The 10210-nt window shown below is 44.6% G+C and overlaps 1 protein-coding gene across 1 annotated transcript; it reads right to left on the reverse strand.

Moving 5' to 3' along the window:
• Positions 1-1309: 1309 nt before the first annotated feature.
• Positions 1310-9346, reverse strand: ADI1 (acireductone dioxygenase 1). Its single transcript, XM_031611015.2, has 4 exons — positions 8894-9346; positions 5971-6090; positions 4827-5006; positions 1310-3090 (listed from the first exon to the last, which is right to left on the reverse strand). The coding sequence occupies exons 1-4, from the start codon at positions 9011-9013 to the stop codon at positions 2968-2970; spliced, it is 543 nt and encodes a 180-aa protein (XP_031466875.1). The 5' UTR covers positions 9014-9346; the 3' UTR covers positions 1310-2967.
• Positions 9347-10210: the final 864 nt, after the last annotated feature.

A 10210-nucleotide genomic window follows, 5' to 3' on the forward strand; every position in this document is an offset into this window, starting at 1 on the left:
AACACCTACAGCACTAAAGGGCATGTGTTTAAAAGCGCTCACAGTGAGACTCTCACAGTCACAGCCACCCCTCAGTGACAGAATGCATTGTGCTATGAAAATGATGAATGGTGTTTGGTGGTGTTATCGTGTGTTATTCCTGACAGCTCGGAGATGGGAGCTGTACTGGGTGTTTATATTCCTCCAGAGAGGCAACAAAACAAGGTGGTTCAGCCCTGTTTCCGAGGTCACACTCTATATCAGTGGGATGTTGAAAGCAATTGCAGTGGGCAGCTCCTTTCCTGTATCTATCCCCTCATTCCCACACTGTAAGTCTCTCACGAGCAGAGGGCATTGCCTGGTCTCTTTCTGGTGGCTCTGTTCTGCTGTGGGGTAATGGTGCTGTATGTGGAGGAGGAATGAACAGTCTTGTGCGGACTTCTGTTTAAGGGGAAGAGAAGTTTGATTGGATACCATGAATTAAGAGCAGCACCAGGAGAAAGGAGTCATTTTTACATTGTGTTCAGAAATATGACTTCCTGTGGCATATGAGACAAATAAATAAAATCTGTTGCTGGCAATCATCGTTGTTTAATCCTGTACCTGTATCTAGAAAAATCCCATACGTTTATCCCAGGTCCAGGGTGCCTCAGTGCATTTAGTGCTGTACAAGAGGGTACTCCAGTACCTGGAGTGACACTCCAGTACCACGGCCATGGCACACAGATCCCTGAACCACATGGCATGGTTCATACATGCAACCATACAAGTTTAACCAAAGGACTTGACTCTAATTAAAATTTGTATGTGCTGGTAACTCAGTTTTCAGCCAGGCTTAGGAAAGCCGGCACAAAAGCTAATCCAGGCTTTCACTTTGTAAATGTGAGTTGTGCATGCACCCTACTACACAAACTGAGCCCAACGCTGCCAACATAAACACATGGTGCACCTGCCTCTTTTGCTACCTTGCAGTCCAAAATCCAAAGGCAGAACTATTCTTTTTTTACTCAACTTTTAAAATAAAAGCTTTTACCATTTCCCTTCAAAAATGGGTGAGCACTCATCCCAAAACCACTCTGTGCCCGTTGCTGAGGAGCAGCACATCTTGCATAACTGCAAGGCATCTACTGAAAGATAGACCTGCAGGTTTAAGTCCACTCCATTTCACAGCTGAAGAAACTGAGGCACACAATTAGTGACTCATCCAGTGCTATAGAGAAACATGACCAAGGAAAATAAATGCTGAATAACAGCTGCAGTAACAGTGCTGCTCATGTGTCCTTAATACCAGCATAAGACAAAAAAAAAAAAAAAAAGAAAGAAAACCACATACCCCAAAGTCAAATTAATTTTATTAATAAATCACAGGAGAAAACTGCTACATTTTGCTGAGAGAAAACCAAAGCTTTATGTACTAGGTCAGAATGAGGGAGGCTGCATGCTAAAATGCTGATTATGTAAATTTATCTTATGAACATTTTTAGACAAGAATGAAGTAGGGCTTATTCTCTTTAATTAAAAACAGAATCCTACGTAGTTCATTAGCACCGATTCAGAGCAGAATGAATATTAATGGAGCCCAGCTCTCCCAAGTCTACGTGCCAAAAAGGTCAGAAAATGGATTCCTGAGCAACTGTAAATGTAGATGGCTAATGGCACTGCAAGGCATCTCTGAAAGGTCCTAGAGATCATGGAGATCATCTTGGCCCAAAAAAGGCAACTGTTACTGCCATCTTCAAATAGGAGAATAATAGGATGTGGGGGAATAGAGGCTGGCCAGCCTTACTTCAGTCCTCATTCAAACTATGAAATAATAATCTGGAAGAGACTCAGAGGAAACCTCACTTTCTACAAGCACCTGAAAGGAGGTTGTAGCGAGGTGGGAATTGGCCTCTTCTCCCAGGTAACCAGTGATAGGTTGACAGATAATGGCCTCAAAGGCCAGGAGAGGTTCAGGTTGGATGTCAGGAAACATTTCTTCTCAGAGTGGTGAGGCATTAGAACAGACTGTCCAGGGAGGTGGTGGAGTCACCGACTCTGAAGCTGTTCAAGAAAAGGGTAGACATGGCACAGAGGGGCACAATGGTGGTGGGTCAGTGGTAGGACTTGATGATCTCAGTAGTTTTTTCCACTGTTAATGATTCTGTGATTCTATAACAAGCCATTACAGAAGCCATTTTAGGCACACGAGATAGGAGATTGAAAACATAAGGTCAGCACCAATTTACCAGAGGCACATTCTGCCTGACTATCCCATGGGCCCTCTCAGAGAAAATAACTGGCTCTGCAGCAGAGGAAAACAGTGTATTGCAGTAAGGCTTTCAACTGTTTCCCACTGTAGCATTGTAGTCAGGCTGAGGATATCGACTGCGCAGTGGGTGAAAAAATTCTGGGCCATTGGACTAGGAATAGTCAATCATTCAAGTTTAACTGTCAGCTAGTTACAAGTGACATTCCTCAGTAGTCAGAAACAGAGAAAATCATGTTTATCTTCATAAACAATTTGGATTGCCAAACTCCAGTTAGGATACTTGTTTGTCTAGCCTGGAGATGAGAAGGCTGAGAGGAGACATAACCAGAGTTTCCCACTAGAGAAGGGACTGCAAAGAAGGCAGAGCCAGATTCTTTCCAAGGCAAAAAAAAAAAACAATCATAAGCTGTGCCAGGGGATTTGGCCAAAAAAAAAAAACAAACTTCCTGACTGTGAGAGTGGCCGAGCACTGGAAGAGGTGCCTGGACAGGCTGTGGAGTCTCCTGCACCAGAGGTTTTCAAAACCCAAGAGGCTATATATCCAATTTTGAAGTTGGCTCCATGCTTCAAAGTGGACTGGACTAGATGGCCTCCAAATGACCTTTCAACCTAAATTTTTCTATGATTCTGTGATTCTAAGTGTATATGCAACTAGTAGTGTAATCAGTTGAAAGAACACCAATCACATTTATTCTATTTGGCTTCAGGCTGTTCCACCTGTCAGGTCTCAGACATCATTACTGTGCTTCTTCAGCCAAAAACTTCATATACTGTTTTCGAGAAGGAAAATCATCAGCTGGTCTGTTGTACGCTGTCCAGACTGGTTCTCCAACAAATAGCCTCATTGCTTTCACATAGTTCTGTCAAAGAACAAGAAGTCACAGGTAATTTCAGATTTCCTTTCTGTGGCAAATCCTGAAATTAATGTTTTAATTTGCATTTATGCAGCAATTTCTTAATCCATTTCAAGATGGACTGAAAACTTCATGTGCCCCAGAACATTGTAGCATGATGCTGCTGTTGCCATCTTCTGCAGCAAGATACTGCACCTATGCAGGGATATATATTGTATCACAACCAATGCCTTCAGAGTGGGCAGACAGTACTTACACCTGATAAAAGAAACCAAATAAATCCTGTTTTATGCAAATCACTTTGCACTAGATCCACAGCACCAAGCAGAGCAGCATCTAATTCCTACTTGCTCAGTTAAACAACAAAAAATCAGAAGACCCAAGATCTCTACAAAATGACTGAGGAATATCAAAAGCTTCATAATGAGGGCCACAAAAAGCTCAATGCATAAACCAGCCAAAAAACAACACTGCAGAAAGCGAAACTCTCCGGATTTCAAAAGAAGAAGTAGGCCACCAGTCAGCCAGAAGCATGTCAGGTAGGAATGTGAAGCTGTGGTAGCAGAATGGAGGACTACATCCCACAGAAATGCTCCAACCACTAAGTTATGGGGAACTCATCTCTCCTCTACTGCCAGCTACACTATAGGTTTAAGCCTTACCTATATTGTAAACGCTGCTAAGTGCTTATCTTGCATTTGTATACTCAGCAGTGTCAAGAATAAAATTAGGCACCTAAAAAATTTAGCCTCAAAATTCAAGGGTTTAGAAGTACCTAAAGAATTTATGGGAGATTTTGAAAGTAACATTTCTAGACTAAAGTTCCCAAAGTGAACATAAACATTTGTAATGTCTTGTAGATTCACTGCATAATCCCTCATATTTTGTCTATGTAAAGTAAAAGCCTTAAACTAGCAATTATAGCAGATTCACTACAGACCTCAAAATGTAGACAGGAAATCTTGGGTACATCACCAAAACAGCATCTTTTTTAAAAATCTTTATTATTATTATTTACATAAACAACAAACATTATCTAGACATCAGATTTGAAATCATACCACACTCAGGACTATACCAGAAAGGGACTTCTGCCACACATGAGACAACAGTACACATTTCCCTATCTACCAGGGCTAATGCTAAGATTAAAAATGTATTTGTAAGAGTCCACAAGGGCAGGCACACAGATCAGGACTACGTGTGCAATCTCACAATCCATCTGCCAAAATACTCTCCAAAAGCAGGTCACCTCCTGTGAAGTCAGCATTCAATCTAGCATACGCTAGCAGCATGCAGTGGCTCTGCAGCCTTAAATCATTCTTTCCCTGAAGGTGAATTTAGCACTTATGAAGAATGCCACTGCCGTACAAAGATATGCTCTGTCTGGACCTACAAAGGCACGCAACACAGAGGGATTGATCTCCACACTGCAGCTGACAGTGGGGGCAATTGTGCGAGGGACAGCTGCAGGCTTTGGCTCTCAGGCCACTGTCACACAAGGTATGCTATGGATACCACGTGGCAATGACTTGCAGTTCCAGCTGATGAGATTAAGCTGAATTTGTGATCTGGAGATGATAGGTTCAAATGCTATGAATTATTTAGTATTTTTCATATTCCTACTTCATATTTAATATGCTTTGCTAACGAGCTGCAAGTCTCAGGGCATGCAGTTACCAATAAGATATATACTCACATCTATTTGTCATCAAAATTTAGGGTAATTTATGATAACATACATTCTCATCCAGTGTAAATCGGTGATATATGCCAGCAGGGAGGGTTATCATGTCTCCTTTCTCCATGGAAATCCGGATCCATTTGTCATCCTTGTCTCGAACATCAAAATAGCCAGATCCATCTAAGATGTAACGAATTTCATCGTCTAGGTGTAAATGCTCTTCATAAAATGTTTTTATCTGGGGATAGGAGGTATCTATTAATACCAAATATAGGAAAACTGAAAAGGAATCTAGCTGAAACATTTGGCAAAGCAGACAAAGGCTTTCAGCGATGCAGTGATTTAACTAACAGATGAAACCAGCAGGGTTAAAACGGCCAATGCAGTCAGCCAGACCCAGGGGTCCGGGTACTTTTTATCCATGCTAGCACAGGCGTGCCTGAAACGCATCTCAGCCTTTACTGATTCAGCATGGCAGTACCCTATCTTTGCATAATGCTGAACTTATCCAGGGCACTTAAGTTACTATGTAAATCACCTTGTAAAAAATCTGAAGTCAGTGTAACATAATGGGCCTCAAACAAACTGGTAAGAGGACAGATTTAACGGAAATATGGAAATGTCACCAGGCTGCCGTATTCAGATCAGAACAGCAGTCCAGTGCCCTGAGGCAGGGAAAAATACACTCCTTCTAGAAGGCTCAAGGCCTGGCACTGCTTGTGTTCATCTGCTTCAAAATAGCCAAGCTGTTTGCTTCCCAACTTAACAAATCATCTTGTAAGGGAAACATATCCCTCAAATTCCATGATGTTAACATTCATTTTGAGAAGACATATTTTGCAACAGCCAGCAGGATGTCTCAGCCTTCAAAGCCCATGCACAGCTGGCAACAGCCTGCCTTCACCCTCGTTAGGGTATCTAACTATCTGCAGGGCTCTGAGTTTCAAAATGGCACAGCAATGGAAAGTAGCCTAAAAACTTTGCAGACAACCTACAGAAACAAAAGGCCTACCCCTTCCTTGTTCTAGAAATAGTATCAGCATTTATTTTACTAAAGTTAAGGACTTTAGTACAAGATGTATTTTAAACATGAATTTAATCTCTGAGAGCATATGCAATAAACACACGTTAAAAAGCTGACTGTGCACTCTAGCAGCAGAATTCAGAGTGCAAATCCTCATTCAAAGTAAAGGCCTGCATACCTTTTCTTCATAATTTGGCAGCTTGTCTTTATGTATAGTTATTATATCCATCCAAGAATAATTTTCTGCTTCCCGAATCTCTTTCAGACGTGGGTCAGTCTCATAGTTATCAGCATCCAACTGAAAAATAGGCAGGAAAAAATGCATTCAAACACAATCATTTAAAACACAATTCAATATACTAATGTGGAAAAACAAAGTTGTTGTCAATGGGCAGGCAGATAACCTGGGTGGCTACGTTAGCTCCTTATAGGTACACAAGGCACATACCAATGCCTTTCAAGACAGAAAGGTGAACGCACAAAAGCACAACTACTGCATGCTCAGTAATGTACCAGATACTAATAAGTCTAGAAATCACTATTTAGTTATCATAGGAAGGCCAAAAATGATAAAAACCTGAGCTTTCAAAACCAGCACAGACATCCCATGTCAGCTTGTCACTGAAAACCACACCTGTCTTCCCATAATGCTTCAACAACTTGATTCTCATTCAGGCACCAGATTCACTGCATTTACCTATATCAGCCCCACTGAAGCCATCTGGGAAGCCTTCCTGCTGCTGCTGCAGCCATTTCTGAGGTTCAGAAGTGCTGGCAGACACATATGGATTGGTACCAGTTCTTTCAGCACTGCTTCCTCACCCAGCATCACTCACCTGCCAAGCACACAAGCTTATTGTCACACACACACCAGCAGCAGCAGCACAGCAGCAACAAATAAGATTAAATTAGAAAGTAATAGGTTTGAGGTCTTTGCTGATTGTGTCAGAAATTAATAAACTGCTCTGGATACACTTCACTTTTTCTGCTCTCATGCCAAATTTATGAAACTGGGAGAGATGCTAAAAACAGACAAGCAGAAGGTTACCTGAGGTTTCAGAATGGCAAGATTTGCTATGGTTTGTTAACTCTTGCAGCATGTCCTTACCTTGCACAGCCTGCAGAGAACTTCAAAGGCTGGAGCCTCAACCGCCAACACACATCCCCATCCCCACAAGGCACTGCCACTCTGCAGCACTGCTTGTGCTGCACTCCTCAAGCCCAGGAGGTATGATTATCGGCGAGAGAAATCCTGAGCTCTTAATGAATACATTTTACAGCTGAGGCATGGCTGATTTATGGTTTGTACCAGAAATTATCCATCACGTAGCTCTTCTGTTTGAACCACCCCAAGAAGTATACTTTGAAATGTCTCTTACAAATCACTGAATCATAAGGGCTGGAAAGGACCAGTGGGGACTATCAAGTCCAATCTGTCTGCTAAAGCAGGTTCCCTACAATAGGTCACACAGGTAGACATTCAGGCAGATCTTGAATATAGCCAGAGAAGATTCCACAACTTGTATGGGCAGACTGTTCCAGTGCTCCAATCACTTTCACAGTAAAAATCTTCCACGTGTTTAGATGGAACTCTGTTGGATTTGTGCCCTTTGCCCCTTACCCTGTTGCTGCACACTGAAACAAGATTGGCCCCATCCAATTGACTCCTGCACTTCAGAAATTTATAAACATTAATGTGATCACCTCTCAGTTTTTTCCAGGCCGAACAGCCCCAGGCCTCTCATCCTTCATTCATAAAGGAGATGCTCCAGGCCCCAACCATCTTTGTGTCTCTCCTCTGGACTCCTAGAAGTTCCCTGTCTTTCTTGGACTGGGGAGTTCAGAACCGGATGCAGTGTTCCAGATGTGGCCTCACCAGAGCAGAGGAGTGGGATCCTTAAACCTGCTAGTTGCACTCTTTTTAACGCAAACCAGGATACCTGCAGAGAAAGACTTGGAGGTCCTGATGGATGAAAAACTTAACATGAGCCAGCAGTGTGCTCTTGCAGCTCAGAAAGCAAATGGGATCCTGGGCTCCATCAAAAGAGGGGTGGCCAGCAGGGACAAGGAGGTGATTGTCCCCCTCTACTCTGCTCTTGTGAGGCCCCATCTGGAGTACTGCGTCCAGGTCTGGAGTCCCCAGTACAAGAAAGACAGAGAGCTGTTGGACAGGGTCCAGAGGAGAGCCACAAAGATGATCAGGGGGCTGGAGCACCTCTCCTACAAAGACAGAATGAGGGAGCTGGGCTTGTTCAGCTTGGAGAAAAGAAGACTGAGGGGTGACCTCACTGCATCCTTTCAGTACCTAAAGGGAGCCTATAAACAGGAGGGGAGTCAACTCTTTGAAAGGGTTGATAACAGCAGGACAATGGGAAATGGTTTTCAGGTGAGAGAGGGAAGATTTAGGCTGGATGTCAGGGGGAAATTCTCTACAGAGAGTGGTGGGGTGCTGGAACAGGCTGCCCAGAGAGGTTGTGGATGCCCCGTCCCTGGAGGTGTTCAAGGCCAGATTGGATGGGGCCCTGGGCAGCCTGGTCTAGCATTAAATGAGGAGGTTGGTGGCCCTGCATGTGTCAGGGGGGTTGGAGATTCATGATCCTTGAGGTCCCTTCCAATCCTGGCCATTCTGTGGTACCACTGGCCTTGGCCACAATGGCATGCTAAAGGACCTGTAAGTCCTGCTCTACAGAGCTTCTCTCCAGGGGGTCAGCTGCTGACCGGTACTGGTATATGTGATGCCCAACCAAACCATCCCACCATTTGGAGACGTCTGGTATAAAACACAGTTCACCCTGGTGGGCGCTGCGCCTCAGGATTCAGCGCCAACCCGCACGTTTGTGGCGGCACTGCCGCCATCTCGGGTGGGAATCAAGCGGGGTAAGGCAGCCCTGAGGACCGCTGGCAGACAACGTGAGAAAAGGCCCCGGCGCAGCCCACCCCGCAGCCGCCTCCCGCCTCAGGGGCACGGCGCCATGACGCGCACCGCCGGCGCCCGCCCGCCTCCCGGCGGCAGCGCACCGCTGCCCGGCGCCGCGCGGCGCCCCTCGGCCGCGTGCCGGGGCACAGACCCCTGGACCGCGCTGCCCGCCCCCGCCGCTTACTCTACGGTAGGCGACGCCGAGGCGGCGCAGCTGCTCCAGGCTGACGGCGCGGTTGGGCTCCAGCCTGTGGGGAGCCCGCTGGTCCTCCTGGGACTCGTCCATATACCAGGCCTCCACCATGGCGGCGCCGGCAGCTTCTGCGGGGCTGGGCGGCAGCGGCCCGCCCTGCAGCTGGGGCCCGGCCTACGGGGAGAGCGCCGAGACCTCTGGCAGCTCCCGGAGGCCTCCAGTTACTTTCTTTTTCAAAAACAAGCACGAACGCTGCCAGAACTTTAACTCCTATCCGCTGAAGGCTGTTTGTTAAATGAAGTACCATCTGAAGTTTCAGTTGCCCATGAAGAATGGCTTGAACAGCCAACGTTCTCTTCTCGATCTCAAGCCTCTCTTAAGCCTGCTTTAGAAATATTATTCACTTTCCACCCTTCAATCTGCTCATAGCCCTATGGACATTCTTCTTTCTTCATTTCCAGAATGAGAAATAAATGTTAGTAACAACTAGAACAAAACTGTTTCCTATTAAATTTCTTGTTTCCACACTGCAGAAGTCCTTCAGTCAGTGAGGTAACTTAAATAGTGTGACACTGCTGCTACCACTTACCCACTATGACCTTCACAGTTTCCTCAAAATTGCTGCTTCAAATAACAGATTTCCATGCAGTAAGTAAGATCTGCACATTTAACATAAGAGGTATGATCTGCAGATTGTGACCCTCTTCAGCACATTGTCTGTCACGCTGTTTAACTGTTTCAGCTAGCGATCTGATCAAGATCACTACGTGCTTTCCTCCAAGTCAAACTTCTAAAGAAAGAAAAAACAGTTGTGTATGTGTATACATAGGTTGCTCTGAAAGTAACATCTCCTATATATTTTCACAGAAACTACAACTGATACAAAGAGCACAATAACACTACTTGATAAAGCAAATTCTCAGCTACAAAATGCTGTTTTTCAATATAATTGCCACCATTAGTTCTGCATTTTTGACAGCCTCCATACTACGCTCAAAGTTATCTGAATGTTTCTCTTTTACATCACTGCCACCACTGCTGAAATGCACAACCCACAACCTCACTCTGCTCACACCCACTGTTTGGTCTCCATGAATGTTCAGCAAGTGTCAGTGAATGTAAATAGGTGCAACTTTTTCCACATGAAGAGATTCAATTCCACACCTATGCTTCACTCTCACTTCCACATCAGACATCATTTTGTCAGACTGCTCCTTGCTGCCATCAGTCATACAGCAACAAAATGTAACAATACTGTCGGAAAGGCTCAGCTTTTACTGCCATAATACCAACATCCATCTCTGACGC

Source organism: Phasianus colchicus, chromosome 2 (genome assembly GCF_987193195.1).
Source record: "Phasianus colchicus chromosome 2, bPhaCol1.hap1.1, whole genome shotgun sequence".
Classification (NCBI taxonomy): domain Eukaryota; kingdom Metazoa; phylum Chordata; class Aves; order Galliformes; family Phasianidae; genus Phasianus; species Phasianus colchicus.

Coding starts and splice junctions, on each gene's coding strand:
- ADI1 (XM_031611015.2), bottom strand. CDS start 9,013: ATGGTGGAGGCCTGGTATATGGACGAGTCCCAGGAGGACCAGCGGGCT. Junction 6,091..8,893: donor TCGGCGTCGCCTACCGTAGA/GTAAGCGGCGGG, acceptor CCTATTTTTCAG/TTGGATGCTGATAACTATGA. Junction 3,091..4,826: donor GATTTACACTGGATGAGAAT/GTATGTTATCAT, acceptor GTTCTTTGACAG/AACTATGTGAAAGCAATGAG.